The following is a 24,315-nucleotide window of genomic DNA, read 5'->3' on the forward strand; positions in this document are numbered from 1 at the left end:
GGACGAATTATTTCGACCTTTTGTGTTAAGCTTAACGAGGGAGGCGCTGAGACCAATGTCATTCTGTCACTCCCCTTCTGTCAACGTTATAATCAAACATCTCTCTTTCATTACGCACCATTAGCAATGTACTGGTTATTATGATCTGCTTGATTACATTTACAGCACGTTATGACCAGGTAAGTGTTTGTCACTAGGGATGATCTGTCAGACTGATTCTATTGGATGATATTCAATCCTATTAGATCAGTGTGCAAAGTGATTATGGTTGCCCTGGCCATACCATGCATGAACGATTTTAATACTGATGGGAATAGCACTACCATTCAGGGTTCCAAATAGTTTTTGAGGCGTTTAGTATTTAATCACATGTTGTCATTCGCAGTGGGTACTGATAGATTTCTGTATTTATAATATACTTCAGTGTGAACGACTGAGTTTTCTGAAGGTGAGCAAATTGGTATTTTCATTGCAGTGAACATAACACTTGATATTATAACTGTGCATTTCTCATTTAACTCGTCAATCGAGACTGTTCGTTTCACAAAGCGGCATTATTGTGACTTGACCAGCGTGTACTCTCTCGTTTCCAACTACGGTCTCGTAGATTTCAAGAATTGGGGAATTTGATTTCGAACAATAATCATATCCAAATGTATGACAAAGAATTTTATTGACATGAAATATTTTTTGTTACTTTTGTTTTAAGATTTTGCAAATACGGAACGTTTCAAGGTTTTACCTGTGTAATTTAAAAAAAAAAAATTTCCGGTTGACAACTGCACAAAAAGTATATAATAAATAGGATATTCCATGTGTCGAGTAAAATATCATGTTACTTCTATCTCCTGACGGGGCAAAGAGGATATTTTGGAGCAAATATGTCCTTTCCCCCGTCACTCGATGAGAGAAACATGATAAGTCACTCGACACATAGAATATCCTCCATACATAACATATATATTATATACTTACTCCTTTGAGTCAAGTCTATTTATTATTGTAAAATCAATGTTAATAAGGTTTATATATAATTATGATTAATAGAAATAATTAATCCAGTTAAAATGTTTCTGGTGACAATTTGTTCAATATTCACTGCAGTAGAGTCACATATATGTGGAGCCTGCGTTTGATCAATAAATAAATGTAACGAAATACACGCACGCAAGCTGCAAAGGATATATATCCGAAAATTACGCACAGTGTTATAATACTGCTGTTAATTTAATGTTTCATTGATATATTTGTCCGCGACTGCCTCCGTGGTCTAGTGGTAGAGCGTCCGCCTGGAGAGCGGAAGGTCCGGGGTTCGATCCCCGGCCACGTCATACTAAAAGACGTTAAAAGATGGTACGTGTGGATACCGTGCCTGGTGCTCGGCGTTAAGGAGCTAAAACAAGGACTGGTCGGCTCGGAGTCAGTGCATGTGCATACACGTTGCTATAATTGTCCAATAATCTTGGACGCGACGCTAAACCCCATTTCACCTCACCGACCCACATAACAGGCTTCTCTACTCCATTGTTACTACATCCTTATCTACTCGACTGCATAAACACTGCCTCATACCTATATATTTATTTGTCAACCATACTCTGTACATCCCTTGCTTGATAACGGTGATAAAGGTAAATAAAATATTATCACCTCTTTTATATGCAGATGATACCGTTATGTTTGGAGATAACCCTAATCGCCCTAGAAACCGTTAGATGATCATTGCTCAGACTGGAAGCTAGATGTCAATATCGCTAGGAGGTAAATTGTTGTGTTTGCCGGAGGGAAAGCAAAAAAAAGATCAACTATCATTCAAACATGGAAATAGGGAACTCTAAATAATAGACTCTTATGTATATCTTATTATAAAATTTAATAAAAAATATAACATTTGCACATGCGGTTAAGACCTTGGCAGAGAATGCCAGAGGAGCTTCGTTTGGTTTACCTAGAAAAGCTAGAAACATAAATCTCCCTCTTTATTGTCTTCTAGAGCATTTGACGTCATGATCACACCAATTCTATTACAGTAAACTACGGTTATAACGAACTCAAAGGGACCTCTAACTTTAATTTGATATAACCGTAGTTCGTTATAAGCATATATACAGCACAACTATAGCAAATAGTCGGGACAAAAAAATCAGTTCGTTATATCCGTCAGTTCGTTATAAGCGTGTTCGTTATAAACGTACTTTACTGTATATGGTTCTGAGGTCTGGGGATGTGTCGACGCTGATGTGATTGAAAAAGTTCATTTAAAGTTTCTCAAACTTGCTGCTGGTCTAAAATCCACAACCTCTAACTTCCTGGTATATGGTAAACTCGGAAGGGTACCTTTAATCAATTATTTACAAAAGAAAATGATAAAATACTGGCACAATACTGTAAACCATATTGATACATAGAAATTGTCAAATACGTTATGCAACTTTTTATTTGCCGATCGTAACACAAATTCAAAGATATACCCAAAGTTAAACTACGTACAGAAATTACTCAATAACTGTGGTCTGACTGAAGTATTTAATGCACCACATTGCTTTAATAGTCATTGGATTGTGAATACTGTCGAAAGAGTTGAAAAGGATATGTTTTATCAAAATTAAAGAAGCAATATAGAAACTATTTCAGAAGGAAAGCATTACCAATATTCAAGTGACCTACCTTCACTCAGTAAATACTTACTCTTCCTAAAATCTATATCATACCCATGTTTTAAAAATATTTTACTACAGATAATAACACCTATTGAAACTGGCCGCTGGCATCGTATTTCTAGGAAGAACAGAACATATTCATTATGTAATTCCCCAGCAATAACAGACGGATTTAATTTTTTTTTGCGATGTCCAGCTCTCAAAGAACACAGAGGACTATACATCCCAAATAAAATATATTCAAAAAAAATTAATTTGGCCTGATATTATGTGTTTTCATCTTTGATTCGTTAAACTTTAAAGAAATTAAAAACTTAGCAAAATTCATAATTATCATATTCACAAAACAGAAAATATCCAATTAAAGAAAAGTCATCTTGATGTCCATCTTAATGACACTTGTGCATTATTTGTCTCATTTCCTCTTGTACCACCAGTGGTGGTTTTACGGAGGACTAAAAGTTTGAAGTTTGAAGCTAGAACCTACCCCGAAAGACCTGCTGCCTAATTGTAATAAAGAAGTTGTTCATCCATTTATCTTATCCTTACCTACAAATAGTATATTGTTCACAGAGGAGTGGGTGCCAAACCCTATGTAATTAGGGTAATCACTGCTACATTGATTTATATTGTGGTCAGACAAAGTGATTTTCAATGATTTTCAATGACTTATATTAGATATGCTTGGCGGTGTCCTCCCATTAGTTAGACGTCCCAATAGTTAGACAGATTATAACAACACTTTAAACGGTTGAGTGCACATTAATCCTTAGGCTTGTCACCTCAGACTTTAAAATGGAATAGTCCAGATAAGATCTGACAAACAAAGCCAAGTAGCTTTAAATAGATACTTTAATATTATACTTAACATTTAATAACTTTTACAGTTTATTTATCCCAGACGAAGCAAGTGTCCACAAGCATCTAAATACTCAATAGCAGACTTGTCACCCTGCTGCAGCTGATTTTTGAGGCGTACCAGGCGGTTCTCTGTCTCTCTGTAGATTCTCTTGCGGCAGCACCAAAGTTCAATTGCATCACCTTAGTCCTTTCACTGAACTCGACTTTCTGGATGACTTCAATGAATCTGTAGACGTTAGGGTGAACATGTGGCAGTAGGTAGTTCAGTCGGCTGTGGAATCCCTCAAGGTTGTTGTTGGTTCTGGGTCCATCAGTTCCGAAATGGTTCCACATCTCCAATGTGTTTGCCTTTCGCGGTTTCTGTTGTAAATATATCCATCTAATATCAACTGCTTACTTCCACGCCGAGAGGTGATGTACTCTACTTTCCTTAAACCAGCCATATCGATACCGATAATGACACGTACCCCAAGATCATTTTTATTTGTTTGATGAGTAGATAATCTAAACTCGACTCCTTCAACTGATCGATCATATAGTAAGACAATTAAGCTACTCCATAGTTTACATAGTTAATCTCATGCCTATTGAACCTGTGCTGAGAGTAAGGTTATTTAGGATAATTAAATGAAATTGTAACATACATACTCCCTAAACTGTGAGTCCCCTATCCCTACTCAGTACTTTCATCTAATTAGGACTGATCCATTACACCTGTAGGTATATTCCGTCTTTGCCCAAATAAAAATGTCTAACAATCGGGACGTCTAACTAATGGGACGTCTAACTAATGGGATATAACCTGCTTGGCCTGCCAAAATGCCCAAGTGGCCAGTGGCCCCCTTGAGCCGAGACGTGTGAACCTTTCACTTGTATCTAAATGATTAACAAGTGAATGCTGTCAAGGTACACTCAGTTCACTGTGGCGTTTCTATAAATATACTTTGAGTGGGGCATGTTTTCATAAAAGTCATAGTTCATAGTAAAAGTTCCGTTGTATTCCTGTAACGTTCTGTTCCGGATCCATTCGTCCATACAGTCATATGTCTGAGGCTGGTAGTCGATGTGGAACTTGTTGGCGAACAGTTCTCTCCGAGAGGACAACAATGGCAGATCCCCCACTCCAAAAATGCAAATGCTTCTCACGCGCTTGCCTTTACAGGGCCAATCAAATGACTTCTCTCCCCATTGGGGTCCCCAGTTTTTGAACCGGGCGATGTAAGGCTTTAGATCATAGTCTGTACTGATGCGATCTGAAAAATAAGCAGAATAATGAGTTTGTATAAACGCTTGTTATTTTAGCTGTATATTTCAATGCCAGTGTCGGCTTAATGTGAGAAGATTGTCCCTGCTAGACGTCTTCCACTTTGGTAATTCCCACGAGCACGACAGTTATGCCATCTTCGCGCAGCAAGGGACTGTAAAAGTGGATTCCCTTCAGGAAGAAGCAGTAATGCTGACAAACAAAGCTTCATAAGGATATCACCGACCTGAAAATCCTAAGGATTCCGCTATTATACTCAAAAGAGCCACATTAAACATTACGTTAACATGGAAAGCTAGTATTTTCAAAAATCCCTTCAAACATTTAATTTAAACGTGAAGTCTAACTAATATTTTGAGTTTACGGTGACTGAAGTATAAAACTGCAGTAAATTTGTACAATGGGTAAACATAACGTGATCTGTATTTGATTTCACGTCACTCTTTAACGTACCAAAGTTGATATAATGGGTTGTGTGTCCTATGTTAACCTTGACAGTACGTCTTGTAATAACACATTAGTGGGATGCAAGGCTTGGGACATCGGAAACATATGAAACTCCCGCATCTTCTACATTTAACAGGTCCCTGAGGAATCCGGGTTTGCATTGTTCTTCAGCAACAAATGCTTGTCGTAAGAGGCGATCGGGTGGTCAGGCTCGCTGACTTGTTTGATGCATGTCATCGTATCCCAATTGCGGAGGTCATTGCGTAGATTATTCAATGGGCTGTCTGGTCCAGACTCGATTATTTACAGACCGCCGTCATATAGCTAGAACATTGCGGCGTTAAACAACAAACAAACAAACATTCAACAGGGTGGCGAGTTAACCAAGTGGAATCTTTGTTAGCGACAATGTTTTCAGTCACTGCTTACCCGTGAGGAACCGGGGTAGAATAGGTCTTCAGCAACCCATGCTTGCCGTAAAAGGTGACTATGCTTGTCGTAAGAGGCGACTACCGGGATCGGGTGGTCAGGCTCGCTGACTTGGTTGATGCATGTCATCGTATCCCAATTGCGTGGATCGATGCTCATGATGCCAATCAATGGATTGTCTGTTCCAGACTCTATTAGTTACCTGCCGCCGTCATATAGCTGGAATATTGCTGAGTGCGGCGTTAAACAACAAACAAACAAGCAAAACAAACGTGACAAAACCACGAGACCGTACTACTGATTAAAATCTCCCCTTGACTGATATGGAAAATGTATTAGTGAAAAGAGCGACAGGTTGTAAGTGCGGCTACATGCGTTGTTTGACGTACAGAGTCGATGAACAAAGGACGTTCAGAGATAGTTAATGCTATTGAAACCATTCAGATATTGTTGAAGTCTGAAGAATTTCAACGAGTCCTTGTTTTTCAAATCAAATCGTATAATTAACTGAAATCCTGAAAAACTGAGTGCGGCGTTAAACAAAAAACAAACAAAGAAAACATCAGTCACTTCTTAGAGACATTCATTTTTTTATATTTGAAAGGAGGAGCCAAATCTCCTTCTTTTATATCACAACACATTCGGGTCATTCCGCATGCCCAGAGAACAATGTTTCGCATAAAGCTGAGGCAAAAAGATTTCCTTCTAGCATCTTCACCAAAGTCCCAATCCCCTGACCCCCGACCCCCGACCCCCGACCCCCGACTATTTCACCCAAGGAATACAACGATTCTCAGGACGGACAGGTGCAGCACATACCACTGGGCCACCAATGTCCCCTCTTTCTTTAAACAGAGGTTGTTATTATTTTGACAAACGCCTTCTGTCAGGATTAAAGTACCTACCTGATCAGCGAGTCCTCATTTATAGGATGAAAATAATGTGTTGTACATGAAGGTCCAAAGAAGATTGTTTGGTCTCTCCATTCAGAGTGAGTGAGTATGGTTTTATGCCGCTTTAGCAATATTCCAGCAATATCACGGCGGGGGACACTAGAAATGGGCTTCACACATTGTACCCATGTCGGGAATCGAACCCGGGTCTTCGGTGTGACGAGCGAACGCTTTAACCACTAGGCTACCCGACTGCCCCTCTCTCCATTCAAAGAAATAGCTGTTGTTCGGGTGAGGTAGTTACAGTACGTTCTGACTATAGGAGGGTTATTGTGATCACACGTTTGTGAAGGTCGTTGTGATCTGTAACATTGCAATCCATCGTATACTTTGATCGTTTCTTCACCCTATAGCCCACCTGTGTACATGACACAAGTCAGCTACTTATGTACTGTTGCATTGTAACGCATGGCTTAAACGTCTCTCATTCCTACTTTTACCTATGGGGGCGGTCGGGAAGCCTAGTGGTTAAAGCGTTCGCTTGTCACGCCGAAGACCCGGGTTCGATTCCCGACATGGGTACAATGTGTGAAGCCCATTTCTGGTGTCCCCCCGCCGTGACATTGCTGGAATATTGCTAAAAGCGGCGTAAAACCACTCACTCACTCACTCACTCACTCACTCACTCACTCACGCACGCACTCACTCACTCACGCACTCACTCACTCACTCACTCACTCACTCACGCACGCACTCACTCACTCACGCACTCACTCACTCACTCACTCACTCACTCACTCACGCACTCACTCACTCACTCACTCACTCACTCACTCACTCACTGCGGTGCAGATTAGCGGGCATACCCGAAACTTATGATCATGGGTTCCAATCCTGCTTCGTTTCAGTAATATTTCTAGGTTTGTCAGCACCATACCCGTGGGTTCACTAAACTGGTGTCCGTCTATGACCTGCATCACTTCGCCGTATACCAACTGAAATACTGTTCAAATGGCGCTAAACAAACTCACTCACGCACTTTTACCTAAGGACGATCCAGGCACACGTAGCTTCGGGTTATTGTTCAGAGTACCAAAGAAGGTTTCATCTGGAACTTTGGTACGCTTCAGCCAATCAGTAAAGTTCTGAGCTACAGGGTCGTTTATAGCATAATCCACGAATCCTCTGGAGACAACAACGTGTACGTTTCCCTTATACGGATGTATTCCATGAGGCGGAGGAAACGCTTTTGCCCATCGTCTCTGCATCCACCTCCTGCAATAACAAATGGTAAATCATTGGGTACTTCATCGCCTGCACTAAGTCCTATGTTATAATTCACATAGCCAATGTCACTTGTAGCAATAACAACATATACTGACATATATGCACTCATATTTCCAACGGTACGTTATAGAGTTACAGATAGTGTGTATTTCGCTTTTTACACTATTTGTGCTATACCAAAAGTGTGATTTTTTCATGTTCCAAGTATGGGATCGAAACCCATAGTCCCTTTTTCACTAAGGTATCCGATGCTGTATTTGTTCTGACCCTGCGTTAGTAACAAAGATGCAAGCTAAAACTATAAATGGCAGTGTTTGCACCAGGTGAAGAACGTTATTACCAGGACAACTCACTCACTCACTCACCTTTGGTTGTTCGCATCAACACTGTTCGCCCCATTCATAATCTTCAGAACCCGGACAATCTCTAAATTAGTCTTGAGGGGAAACTCTTGACCAGTCAAATTTATGAAATATGTCCATCCAGGATACTTCAGCAGATCTTTCATGCACACTAATTCGGCTTCCAGAACGCTAAAGCCTCCCCACTTAACATTAATTTGCGTGGATGAAAAAAACACATTTGGGAAACAGGTAACAATACTTTTCATCTGAAGTTGTACTTGGACAGCTGTTTTACCGTCCATGTGGATGCAATAGATGTTAGACGGTCTGTAAATGGCTCTGAGAAGCCTCTCCACCTGCTCCACATCCTTGTACATAACTATACTAAAGGCGATAGGGAACCCAGTCTCCTCGGGGTTCGAATTTATTATGTAGCCCCTGTTTCGTACAAAATCTTTACAACTTCTCGTTGCCAATGTGTAGTCGGTCTTTGGCGAATATGGATTCTTGTTAGAAAATGCGATCGATCTTGCTTTTTCGAATTCATTTCCTGCAAATAACGCACTGCAGGAAGGTTTTGAAAGTTTGAGCTCTTTCTTAAAAGTCGCACCTTGTTTTCCTTTTATGGATGGTGATGAAATATTTTCCATCTTTTCGTTTGCCTCCTTAACATCCTGTGTTTCATTTAAGGAATATGAAATATTTTCTTTCATTCTTTGCAGTTCAGAATAAAGTTCTGATACTGATTTATCAGACGAATTGGAATCAACAGTTATATTCAAAAGCGTTGGTTTGTTTCTGTTCTGCTGTACACGTATTTCCATTTTGTCCCAATTAGTAATATTCATTTGAAGGGAGTCTTTTCTGTCGACACTTATGTCCAGATCCATATCTGACACTGTTTGTCGCTCGAGGAGGTTTTTCTTTTGGTGCACAAAGTACATCTCCAGGGACAAGACACCAACGCAGAGAACCACACTGATCAGGAAACAGGACTTCCTAAGTCTGACAGGACCAAGACCAAGAGAGACCTTAGAATCTACAACAAAGATTTATATATATATATATATATATAGATAGATAGATATATATATATATATATATATATAATGTGTGTGTGTCTGTGACTACAGAGACGCACACAGTTAAATACACACTGACTACAGAGACACATGTGTAGGCAAATACACACTGACTTCAGAGAAACATACAGGGAAATACACACTGAGTACAGAGACACATACAGGGAAATATATTCTGGCCAAAAAAGGAAATACACACTGACTAGAGGGTCACGTATAGGGAAATACACACTGACTACAGAGACACATATAGTGAAATACACACTGACTTCAGAGACGCATATAGGGAAATACACACTGACAACAGAGACACAAAAGGAAATACATACTGGCTACAAAAGGGAATACACACTGACTAGAGGGTCACGTATAGGGAAATACACACTGACTACAGAGACACATATAGTGAAATACATACTAACTACAGAGACGCTGAAGGGAAATACACACTGACAACAGAGACACATATAGTGAAATACACACTGACTACAGACACTTTTAGGGAAATACACACTGATTACAGAGACACATATAGTGAAATACACACTGACTACAGAGACAGATAGAGAAAATACACACTGACTACAGACACATATAGGGAAATACACACTGACTACAGACACATATAGGGAAATACACACTGACTACAGAGACACATATAGGAAAATACATACTGACTACACAGACAGATAGAGAAAATACACACTGACTACAGACACATATAGGGAAATACACACTGACGACAGAGACACATATATGGAAATACACACTGACTACAGAGACACATATAGGGAAATACACACTGACAGCAGAGACACATATAGGAAAATACATACTGACTACACAGACAGATAGAGAAAATACACACTGACTACAGACACATATAGGGAAATACACACTGACTACAGAGACAGATAGAGAAAATACACACTGACTACAGACACATATAGGGAAATACACACTGAATACAGAGACACATATAATAAAATACACACTGACGACAGAGACAGATAGAGAAAATACACACTGACTACAGAGACACATATAGGGAAATACACACTGACTACAGAGACAGATAGAGAAAATACACACTGACCTCAGAGACGTAGATATATGGAAATACACACTGACTACTAAAGGAAATACACACTGACTTCAGACACATATAGTGAAATACACACTGATTACAGAGACACATATAATGAAATACACACTGACGACAGAGACAGATAGAGAAAATACACACTGACTACAGAGACACATATAGTGAAATACACACTAACTACAGAGACATATAGAGAAAATACACACTGACTTCAGAGACGCATCTATAGGGAAATACACACTGACAAATGAGACACATAAGGAAATACACACTGGCTACAAAGGGAAATACACACTGACTACAGGGTCACGTATATGGAAATACACACTGACGACAGACACATATAGGGAGAATACACACTGACAACAGAGACGCATATAGGGAAATACACACTGACGACAGACACATATAGGGAGAATACACACTGACAACAGAGACGCATATAGGGAAATACATACTGACGACAGACACATATAGGGAGAATACACACTGACAACAGAGACGCATATAGGGAAATACACACTGACGACAGACACATATAGGGAGAATACACACTGACAACAGAGACGCATATAGGGAAATACATACTGACGACAGACACATATAGGGAGAATACACACTGACAACAGAGACGCATATAGGGAAATACATACTGACGACAGACACATATAGGAGAATACACACTGACAACAGAGACGCATGTAGGGAAATACACACTCACGACAGACACATATAGGAGAATACGCACTGACAACAGAGACACATATAGTGAATTACACACTGATTACAGAGACACATATAGTGAAATACACACTGACTACAGACACTTTTAGGGAAATACACACTGATTACAGAGACACATATAGGGAAACACACACTGACTACAGAGACGCATATAAGGAAATACACACTGACTACAGACACTTTTAGGGAAATACACACTGATTACAGAGACACATATAGGGAAACACACACTGACTACAGAGACGCATATAAGGAAATACACACTGACAACAGAGACACAAAAGGAAATACATACTGGCTACAAAAGGAAATACACACTGACTACAGGGTCACGTATAGGGAAATACACACTGACTACAGAGATACATATAGGGAAATACACACTGACTACAGAGACACATATAGTGAAATACACACTGACTACAGAGACAGATAAAGAAAATACACACTGACAACAGAAACACATAGGGAAATACACAGTGACTACTAAGGGAAATATACATTGACTACAAAGGAAAATACACACTGACTACAAGGTCACGTATAGGGAAATACACACTAACGACAGGGACAGATATAGAAAAATACACACTGACAACAGAGACGCATATAGGGAAATACACACTGACTACAGACACATATAGGGAAATACATACTGACGACAGACACATATAGGGAGAATACACACTGACAACAGAGACGCATATAGGGAAATACACACTGACGACAGACACATATAGGAGAATACGCACTGACAACAGAGACACATATAGTGAATTACACACTGATTACAGAGACACATATAGTGAAATACACACTGACTACAGACACTTTTAGGGAAATACACACTGATTACAGAGACACATATAGGGAAACACACACTGACTACAGAGACAGATAGAGAAAATACACACTGACTACAGAGACACATATAGTGAAATACACACTGACTGCAGAGACAGATAGAGAAAATACACACTGACTTTAGAGACGCAAATATAGGGAAATATATTCTGGCCAAAAAAGGAAATACACACTGACTACAGGGTCACGTATAGGGAAATACACACTGACTACAGAGACACATATAGTGAAATACATACTAACTACAGAGATGCATATAGGGAAATACACACTGACAACAGAGACACATATAGTGAAATACACACTGACTACAGACACTTTTAGGGAAATACACACTGATTACAGAGACAGATAGAGAAAGTACACACTGACTACAGAGACATATATAGTGAAATACACACTGACTACAGAGACAGATAGAGAAAATACACACTGACTTCAGAGAAACATACAGGAAAATACACACACTAAGTACAGATACACATATAGGGAAACACACACTGATTACAGAGACACATAGAGGGAAATACAGAGACACATATAGTGAAATACACACTGACTACAGAGACAGAGAGAAAAAATACACACTTACAACAGAGACGCATAAGGAAATACACACTGGCTACAAAGGGAAATACACACTGACTACAGGGTCACGTATAGGGAAATACACACTGACGACAAGGACACATATAGGAAAATACACACTGACGACAGAGACACATAAGGAAATACACACTGGCTACAAAGGGAAATACACACTGACTACAGGGTCACGTATACGGAAATACACACTAACGACAGGGACACATATAGGAAAATACACACTGACGACAGAGACGTATATAGGCAAATACACACTGACTACAGACACATATAGTGAAATACACACAGACTACAGACACATATAGGGAAATACAAACTGACTACAGAGATACATATAGGGAAATACACACTGACTACAGAGACGCATATAGGGAAATACACACTGACTACAGAGATACATATAGGGAAATACACACTGACTACAGAGACACATATAGTGAAATACACACTGACTACAGAGACAGATAAAGAAAATACACACTGACAACAGAAACACATAGGGAAATACACAGTGACTACTAAGGGAAATATACACTGACTACAAAGGAAAATACACACTGACTACAAGGTCACGTATAGGGAAATACACACTAACGACAGGGACAGATATAGAAAAATACACACTGACAACAGAGACGCATATAGGGAAATACACACTGACTACAGACACATATAGGGAAATACACACTGACTACAGAGACACATATAGCGAAATACACACTGACTACAGAGGCAGATAGAGAAAATACACACTGGCTTCAGAGACGCATATAGGGAAATACACACTGACTACAGAGACAGATAGAAAAAATACACACTGGCTTCAGAGACACATATAGGGAAATACACACTGACAACAGAGACACATGAGGAAATACATACTGACTACAGAGAGACATGAGGAAATACACACTGACAACAGAGACACATGAGGAAATACACACTGGCTACAAAGGGAAATACACACTGACTACAGGGTCACGTATATGGAAGTACACACTGACTACAGAGGCACATATAGGGAAATACACACTGCCGACAGAGACACATATAGGAAAATACATACTGACTACACAGACAGATAGAGAAAATACACACTGACTACAGACACATATAGGGAAATACACACTGACGACAGAGACACATATATGGAAATACACACTGACTACAGAGACACATATAGGGAAATACACACTGACTACAGAGACACATATAGGAAAATACATACTGACTACACAGACAGATAGAGAAAATACACACTGACTACAGACACATATAGGGAAATACACACTGAATACAAAGACACATATAATAAAATACACACTGACGACAGAGACAGATAGAGAAAATACACACTGACTACAGAGACACATATAGTGAAATACACACTGACTACAGAGACAGATAGAGAAAATACACACTGACCTCAGAGACGTATATATGGAAATACACACTGACTACTAAAGGAAATACACACTGACTTCAGACACATATAGTGAAATACACACTGATTACAGAGACACATATAATGAAATACACACTGACGACAGAGACAGATAGAGAAAATACACACTGACTACAGAGACACATATAGTGAAATACACACTAACTACAGAGACATATAGAGAAAATACACACTGACTTCAGAGACGCATCTGTAGGGAAATACACACTGACAAATGAGACACATAAGGAAATACACATTGGCTACAAAGGGAAATACGCACTGACTACAGGGTCACGTATATGGAAATACACACTGACGACAGACACATATAGGGAGAATACACACTGACAACAGAGACGCATATAGGGAAATACACACTGACGACAGACATATATAGGGAGAATACACACTGACAACAGAGACGCATATGGGGAAATACATACTGACGACAGACACATATAGGGAGAATACACACTGACAACAGAGACGCATATAGGGAAATACACACTGACGACAGACACATATAGGGAGAATACACACTGACAACAGAGACGCATATAGGGAAATACATACTGACGACAGACACATATAGGGAGAATACACACTGACAACAGAGACGCATATAGGGAAATACATACTGACGACAGACACATATAGGAGAATACACACTGACAACAGAGACGCATGTAGGGAAATACACACTCACGACAGACACATATAGGAGAATACGCACTGACAACAGAGACACATATAGTGAATTACACACTGATTACAGAGACACATATAGTGAAATACACACTGACTACAGACACTTTTAGGGAAATACACACTGATTACAGAGACACATATAGGGAAACACACACTGACTACAGAGACGCATATAAGGAAATACACACTGACTACAGACACTTTTAGGGAAATACACACTGATTACAGAGACACATATAGGGAAACACACACTGACTACAGAGACGCATATAAGGAAATACACACTGACAACAGAGACACAAAAGGAAATACATACTGGCTACAAAAGGAAATACACACTGACTACAGGGTCACGTATAGGGAAATACACACTGACTACAGAGATACATATAGGGAAATACACACTGACTACAGAGACACATATAGTGAAATACACACTGACTACAGAGACAGATAAAGAAAATACACACTGACAACAGAAACACATAGGGAAATACACAGTGACTACTAAGGGAAATATACATTGACTACAAAGGAAAATACACACTGACTACAAGGTCACGTATAGGGAAATACACACTAACGACAGGGACAGATATAGAAAAATACACACTGACAACAGAGACGCATATAGGGAAATACACACTGACTACAGACACATATAGGGAAATACATACTGACGACAGACACATATAGGGAGAATACACACTGACAACAGAGACGCATATAGGGAAATACACACTGACGACAGACACATATAGGAGAATACGCACTGACAACAGAGACACATATAGTGAATTACACACTGATTACAGAGACACATATAGTGAAATACACACTGACTACAGACACTTTTAGGGAAATACACACTGATTACAGAGACACATATAGGGAAACACACACTGACTACAGAGACAGATAGAGAAAATACACACTGACTACAGAGACACATATAGTGAAATACACACTGACTACAGAGACGCATATAAGGAAATACACACTGACTACAGACACTTTTAGGGAAATACACACTGATTACAGAGACACATATAGGGAAACACACACTGACTACAGAGACGCATATAAGGAAATACACACTGACAACAGAGACACAAAAGGAAATACATACTGGCTACAAAAGGAAATACACACTGACTACAGGGTCACGTATAGGGAAATACACACTGACTACAGAGATACATATAGGGAAATACACACTGACTACAGAGACACATATAGTGAAATACACACTGACTACAGAGACAGATAAAGAAAATACACACTGACAACAGAAACACATAGGGAAATACACAGTGACTACTAAGGGAAATATACATTGACTACAAAGGAAAATACACACTGACTACAAGGTCACGTATAGGGAAATACACACTAACGACAGGGACAGATATAGAAAAATACACACTGACAACAGAGACGCATATAGGGAAATACACACTGACTACAGACACATATAGGGAAATACATACTGACGACAGACACATATAGGGAGAATACACACTGACAACAGAGACGCATATAGGGAAATACACACTGACGACAGACACATATAGGAGAATACGCACTGACAACAGAGACACATATAGTGAATTACACACTGATTACAGAGACACATATAGTGAAATACACACTGACTACAGACACTTTTAGGGAAATACACACTGATTACAGAGACACATATAGGGAAACACACACTGACTACAGAGACAGATAGAGAAAATACACACTGACTACAGAGACACATATAGTGAAATACACACTGACTGCAGAGACAGATAGAGAAAATACACACTGACTTTAGAGACGCAAATATAGGGAAATATATTCTGGCCAAAAAAGGAAATACAAACTGACTACAGGGTCACGTATAGGGAAATACACACTGACTACAGAGACACATATAGGGAAATACACACTGACAACAGAGACACAAAAGGAAATACATACTGGCTACAAAAGGAAATACACACTGACTACAGGGTCACGTATAGGGAAATACACACTGACTACAGAGACCCATATAGTGAAATACATACTAACTACAGAGATGCATATAGGGAAATACACACTGACAACAGAGACACATATAGTGAAATACACACTGACTACAGACACTTTTAGGGAAATACACACTGATTACAGAGACAGATAGAGCAAGTACACACTGACTACAGAGACATATATAGTGAAATACACACTGACTACAGAGACAGATAGAGAAAATACACACTGACTTCAGAGAAACATACAGGAAAATACACACACTAAGTACAGATACACATATAGGGAAACACACACTGATTACAGAGACACATAGAGGGAAATACAGAGACACATATAGTGAAATACACACTGACTACAGAGACAGAGAGAAAAAATACACACTTACAACAGAGACGCATAAGGAAATACACACTGGCTACAAAGGGAAATACACACTGACTACAGGGTCACGTATAGGGAAATACACACTGACGACAAGGACACATATAGGAAAATACACACTGACGACAGAGACACATAAGGAAATACACACTGGCTACAAAGGGAAATACACACTGACTACAGGGTCACGTATACGGAAATACACACTAACGACAGGGACACATATAGGAAAATACACACTGACGACAGAGACGTATATAGGCAAATACACACTGACTACAGACACATATAGTGAAATACACACAGACTACAGACACATATAGGGAAATACACACTGACTACAGAGATACATATAGGGAAATACACACTGACTACAGAGACGCATATAGGGAAATACACACTGACTACAGAGATACATATAGGGAAATACACACTGACTACAGAGACACATATAGTGAAATACACACTGACTACAGAGACAGATAAAGAAAATACACACTGACAACAGAAACACATAGGGAAATACACAGTGACTACTAAGGGAAATATACACTGACTACAAAGGAAAATACACACTGACTACAAGGTCACGTATAGGGAAATACACACTAACGACAGGGACAGAAATAGAAAAATACACACTGACAACAGACACATATAGGGAAATACACACTGACTACAAGGTCACGTATAGGGAAATACACACTAACGACAGGGACAGATATAGAAAAATACACACTGACTACAGACACATATAGGGAAATACACACTGACTACAGAGACACATATAGCGAAATACACACTGACTACAGAGGCAGATAGAGAAAATACACACTGGCTTCAGAGACGCATATAGGGAAATACACACTGACTGCAGAGACAGATAGAGAAAATACACACTGGCTTCAGAGACACATATAGGGAAATACACACTGACAACAGAGACACATGAGGAAATACACACTGGCTACAAAGGGAAATACACACTGACTACAGGGTCACGTATATGGAAGTACACACTGACTACAGAGGCACATATAGGGAAATACACACTGCCGACAGAGACACATATAGGAAAATACATACTGACTACACAGACAGATAGAGAAAATACACACTGACTACAGACACATATAGGGAAATACACACTGAATACAGAGACACATATAATAAAATACACACTGACGACAGAGACAGATAGAGAAAATACACACTGACTACAGACACACATATAGTGAAATACACACTGACTACAGAGACAGATAGAGAAAATACACACTGACCTCAGAGACGTATATATAGGGAAATACACACTGACTACTAAAGGAAATACACACTGACTTCAGACACATATAGTGAAATACACACTGATTACAGAGACACATATAATGAAATACACACTGACGACAGAGACAGATAGAGAAAATACACACTGGCTACAGAGACACATATAGTGAAATACACACTAACTACAGAGACAGATAAAGAAAATACACACTGACAACAGAAACACATAGGGAAATACACAGTGACTACTAAGGGAAATATACACTGACTACAAAGGAAAATACACACTGACTACAAGGTCACGTATAGGGAAATACACACTAACGACAGGGACAGATATAGAAAAATACACACTGACAACAGAGACGCATATAGGGAAATACACACTGACTACAGACACATATAGGGAAATACACACTGACTACAGAGACACATATAGCGAAATACACACTGACTACAGAGGCAGATAGAGAAAATACACACTGGCTTCAGAGACGCATATAGGGAAATACACACTGACTGCAGAGACAGATAGAGAAAATACACACTGGCTTCAGAGACACATATAGGGAAATACACACTGACAACAGAGACACATGAGGAAATACACACTGGCTACAAAGGGAAATACACACTGACTACAGGGTCACGTATATGGAAGTACACACTGACTACAGAGGCACATATAGGGAAATACACACTGCCGACAGAGACACATATAGGAAAATACATACTGACTACACAGACAGATAGAGAAAATACACACTGACTACAGACACATATAGGGAAATACACACTGAATACAGAGACACATATAATAAAATACACACTGACGACAGAGACAGATAGAGAAAATACACACTGACTACAGAGACACATATAGTGAAATACACACTGACCTCAGAGACGTATATATAGGGAAATACACACTGACTACTAAAGGAAATACACACTGACTTCAGACACATATAGTGAAATACACACTGATTACAGAGACACATATAATGAAATACACACTGACGACAGAGACAGATAGAGAAAATACACACTGACTTCAGAGACGCATCTATAGGGAAATACACACTGACAAATGAGACACATAAGGAAATACACACTGGCTACAAAGGGAAATACACACTGACGACAGAGTCGCATATAGGGAAATACACACTGACGACAGACACATATAGGGAGAATACACACTGACAACAGAGATGCATATAGGGAAATACACACTGGCGACAGACACATATAGGGAGAATACGCACTGACAACAGAGACCCATAAAGAAATACACACTGACTACAGGGACACATATAGGGAAATACATACTGACTACACAGACAGATAGAGAAAATACACACTGACAACAGACACATATAGGGAAATACACACTGATTACAGAGACACATATAATGAAATACACACTGACTACAGAGACAGATAGAGAAAATACACACTGACCTCAGAGACGCATATATAGGGAAATACACACTGACTACTAAAGGAAAAACACACTGACTTCAGACACATATAGGGAAATACACACTGACGACAGAGACACATATATGGAAATACACACTGACTACAGACACATATAGGGAAATACATACTGACGACAGACACATATAGGGAGAATACACACTGACAACAGAGACGCATATAGGGAAATACACACTGACGACAGACACATATAGGAGAATACGCACTGACAACAGAGACACATATAGTGAATTACACACTGATTACAGAGACACATATAGTGAAATACACACTGACTACAGACACTTTTAGGGAAATACACACTGATTACAGAGACACATATAGGGAAACACACACTGACTACAGAGACAGATAGAGAAAATACACACTGACTACAGAGACACATATAGTGAAATACACACTGACTACAGACACATATAGGGAAATACATACTGACGACAGACACATATAGGGAGAATACACACTGACAACAGAGACGCATATAGGGAAATACACACTGACGACAGACACATATAGGGAGAATACACACTGACAACAGAGACGCATATAGGGAAATACATACTGACGACAGACACATATAGGGAGAATACACACTGACAACAGAGACGCATATAGGGAAATACACACTGACGACAGACACATATAGGGAGAATACACACTGACAACAGAGACGCATATAGGGAAATACACACTGACGACAGACACATATAGGGAGAATACGCACTGACAACAGAGACCCATAAAGAAATACACACTGACTACAGGGACACATATAGGGAAATACATACTGACTACACAGACAGATAGAGAAAATACACACTGACAACAGACACATATAGGGAAATACACACTGACAACAGAGGCACATAAGGAAATACACACTGACCACAGGGACACATATAGGGAAATACATACTGACTACACAGACAGATAGAGAAAATACACACTGACAACAGACACATATAGGGAAATACACACTGATTACAGAGACACATATAATGAAATACACACTGACTACAGAGACAGATAGAGAAAATACACACTGACCTCAGAGACGCATATATAGGGAAATACACACTGACTACTAAAGGAAAAACACACTGACTTCAGACACATATAGGGAAATACACACTGACGACAGAGACACATATATGGAAATACACACTGACTACAGACACATATAGGGAAATACATACTGACGACAGACACATATAGGGAGAATACACACTGACAACAGAGACGCATATAGGGAAATACACACTGACGACAGACACATATAGGAGAATACGCACTGACAACAGAGACACATATAGTGAATTACACACTGATTACAGAGACACATATAGTGAAATACACACTGACTACAGACACTTTTAGGGAAATACACACTGATTACAGAGACACATATAGGGAAACACACACTGACTACAGAGACAGATAGAGAAAATACACACTGACTACAGAGACACATATAGTGAAATACACACTGACTACAGACACATATAGGGAAATACATACTGACGACAGACACATATAGGGAGAATACACACTGACAACAGAGACGCATATAGGGAAATACACACTGACGACAGACACATATAGGGAGAATACACACTGACAACAGAGACGCATATAGGGAAATACATACTGACGACAGACACATATAGGGAGAATACACACTGACAACAGAGACGCATATAGGGAAATACACACTGACGACAGACACATATAGGGAGAATACACACTGACAACAGAGACGCATATAGGGAAATACACACTGACGACAGACACATATAGGGAGAATACGCACTGACAACAGAGACCCATAAAGAAATACACACTGACTACAGGGACACATATAGGGAAATACATACTGACTACACAGACAGATAGAGAAAATACACACTGACAACAGACACATATAGGGAAATACACACTGACAACAGAGGCACATAAGGAAATACACACTGACCACAGGGACACATATAGGGAAATACATACTGACTACACAGACAGATAGAGAAAATACACACTGACAACAGACACATATAGGGAAATACACACTGATTACAGAGACACATATAATGAAATACACACTGACTACAGAGACAGATAGAGAAAATACACACTGACCTCAGAGACGCATATATAGGGAAATACACACTGACTACTAAAGGAAAAACACACTGACTTCAGACACATATAGGGAAATACACACTGACGACAGAGACACATATATGGAAATACACACTGACTACAGACACATATAGGGAAATACATACTGACGACAGACACATATAGGGAGAATACACACTGACAACAGAGACGCATATAGGGAAATACACACTGACGACAGACACATATAGGAGAATACGCACTGACAACAGAGACACATATAGTGAATTACACACTGATTACAGAGACACATATAGTGAAATACACACTGACTACAGACACTTTTAGGGAAATACACACTGATTACAGAGACACATATAGGGAAACACACACTGACTACAGAGACAGATAGAGAAAATACACACTGACTACAGAGACACATATAGTGAAATACACACTGACTGCAGAGACAGATAGAGAAAATACACACTGACTTTAGAGACGCAAATATAGGGAAATATATTCTGGCCAAAAAAGGAAATACACACTGACTACAGAGACACATATAGGGAAATACACACTGACTACAGAGACACATATAGGAAAATACATACTGACTACACAGACAGATAGACAAAATACACACTGACTACAGACACATATAGGGAAATACAAACTGATTACAGAGACACATATAATGAAATCCGTAGTATAGTGTCAACGTGATGGTCAGCGGTCAACAAACGAAACGGACTTACCGAACCAAGTCTCTTTTTTCTCAAACGCCACACTCCTTTCCAACCGCATCATGGTCCGACGCTGTCTGAATGACAACTAGTTTGATCGACCAGGTAATGTGGTTGGTGATGCAGCTGTTGGATTTGTATACAAGAAGCAGATGGATCAGCCATTATAAACGTTTCTAACAATGGCCATAGAAATTAAATCAGGGACATCACCTGTCATTATCATCATCAAAGACTAATCTTTTATCAAGCGTGAATTAACGATATATTATTAATCACCTCAAGCAATTTCCGATCAGGATAAGTATTGCATTACAGAAAAGATAGGGATATAGTATACTGAACCAAATTAAAAACTTCACAATCCTAAAATTTTAACATTTTGACCAGTTATCATTATGGGCCCTTATTGTGTATTTAAACAGTAATAGCCACGTATTGTCTTCAGATAACACCCGTTTTTGTGCAGGTGAATCGATCAAAATCATGTGCACAGCACTATAGTGGCAAAAGTGTTTTTTCACGTGCAACTGGTCACATGGCCATAATATCGCACGTGTTTTCAGCCATACTTGTTAGCAGTCATTAACAAAAAAAGAAAAACACAAGAAAACAAAAGTCTTTTAGGCCATTTGTCATGCCACGCCTTTCAAATGTGCAACGTGAACGTGCCATCGGCATGTTGCAGACGGGAACGTCCGCAGCTGAAGTCGCAAGGACGATGGGCTGTAGTCGACGGACTGTTTATGATTTACAGACGCGTCTACAGCAAACGGGTACCACCCTGATCGCCCTCGGCAAGGTCGACCACGTGTGACGTCACATGCAGAGGATCTTCAGATTGTCTTACGTCACCTTCGTAACCGATTTTTGACGGCTACATCAACCAGAAATGAACTGTTTAGGGGTAGACTGAGTGCGCAAACTGTTCGAAACCGTCTGAGAACTGCTTACCTTCAAGCACGACGGCCATACTGCGGGCCGATTCTGACTCAATTACACAGACGTCAACGTCAATTGTGGGCACAGCGACACTTACGATGGAATCAAGTCGTCTTCAGTGATGAATCCCAATTTAATCTTCGATTTGCTGATGGTAGGGCGAGGGCGTGGAGGCGCCGTCATGAACGTTACGCCCTGTGTTGTCTACAGGAAGTTGACAGATTTCGAGGCGGAAGTGTCATGGTGTGGGGTGCTTTCTGTGGCAATGGACGTTCCAGGCTTCTTGTCATCCGTGGCAACCTCACCGCTGCTGCTTACCGCGACCAGGTACTGGCACCAGAACTTCTGCCTTAAATGGCAGCACATGGACCCGGTTTGATCTTTCAACACGACGATGCCAGACCCCACACAGCAATTTTGACAAGGAATTTCCTTCAGAATGCGGGAGTCAACGTCATGGACAGGTTGTCAAGGTCTCCCGACCTCAATCCCATCGAACACGTCTGGGATGCTCTTGGCAGAAGTCTGCGCACTCTCCAGAACCAACCACAGAATTTGCAAGATCTTGGCACCAT

At 39.7% G+C, this 24,315-nt stretch overlaps 1 protein-coding gene across 1 annotated transcript; it reads right to left on the minus strand.

Annotated features, from left to right (window-relative positions):
- Positions 1-4,330: 4,330 nt before the first annotated feature.
- LOC124120248 (beta-1,3-galactosyl-O-glycosyl-glycoprotein beta-1,6-N-acetylglucosaminyltransferase-like) lies at positions 4,331-22,866 on the minus strand. The gene is made up of 4 exons (XM_046483027.2): positions 22,811-22,866; positions 8,207-9,224; positions 7,600-7,829; positions 4,331-4,774 (listed from the first exon to the last, which is right to left on the minus strand). Exons 1-4 carry the CDS (start codon positions 22,860-22,862, stop codon positions 4,434-4,436), a joined length of 1,641 nt encoding a protein of 546 aa, XP_046338983.2. The 5' UTR covers positions 22,863-22,866; the 3' UTR covers positions 4,331-4,433.
- Positions 22,867-24,315: the final 1,449 nt, after the last annotated feature.

This window comes from Haliotis rufescens, unplaced genomic scaffold, assembly GCF_023055435.1.
Source record: "Haliotis rufescens isolate VD_foot unplaced genomic scaffold, xgHalRufe1.0.p SCAF_8, whole genome shotgun sequence".
Classification (NCBI taxonomy): Eukaryota; Metazoa; Mollusca; class Gastropoda; order Lepetellida; family Haliotidae; genus Haliotis; species Haliotis rufescens.

What these genes read in the sequence shown, in the direction of transcription:
- LOC124120248 (XM_046483027.2), bottom strand. Translation starts at nt 22,862, where the DNA reads ATGATGCGGTTGGAAAGGAGTGTGGCGTTTGAGAAAAAAGAGACTTGG. An exon ending in GAAAAAAGAGACTTGGTTCG is followed by an intron (nt 9,225 to 22,810) that starts GTAAGTCCGTTT and finishes TCTTTGTTGTAG; the next exon opens with ATTCTAAGGTCTCTCTTGGT. An exon ending in TGTGCCTGGATCGTCCTTAG is followed by an intron (nt 4,775 to 7,599) that starts GTAAAAGTGCGT and finishes CTTATTTTTCAG; the next exon opens with ATCGCATCAGTACAGACTAT.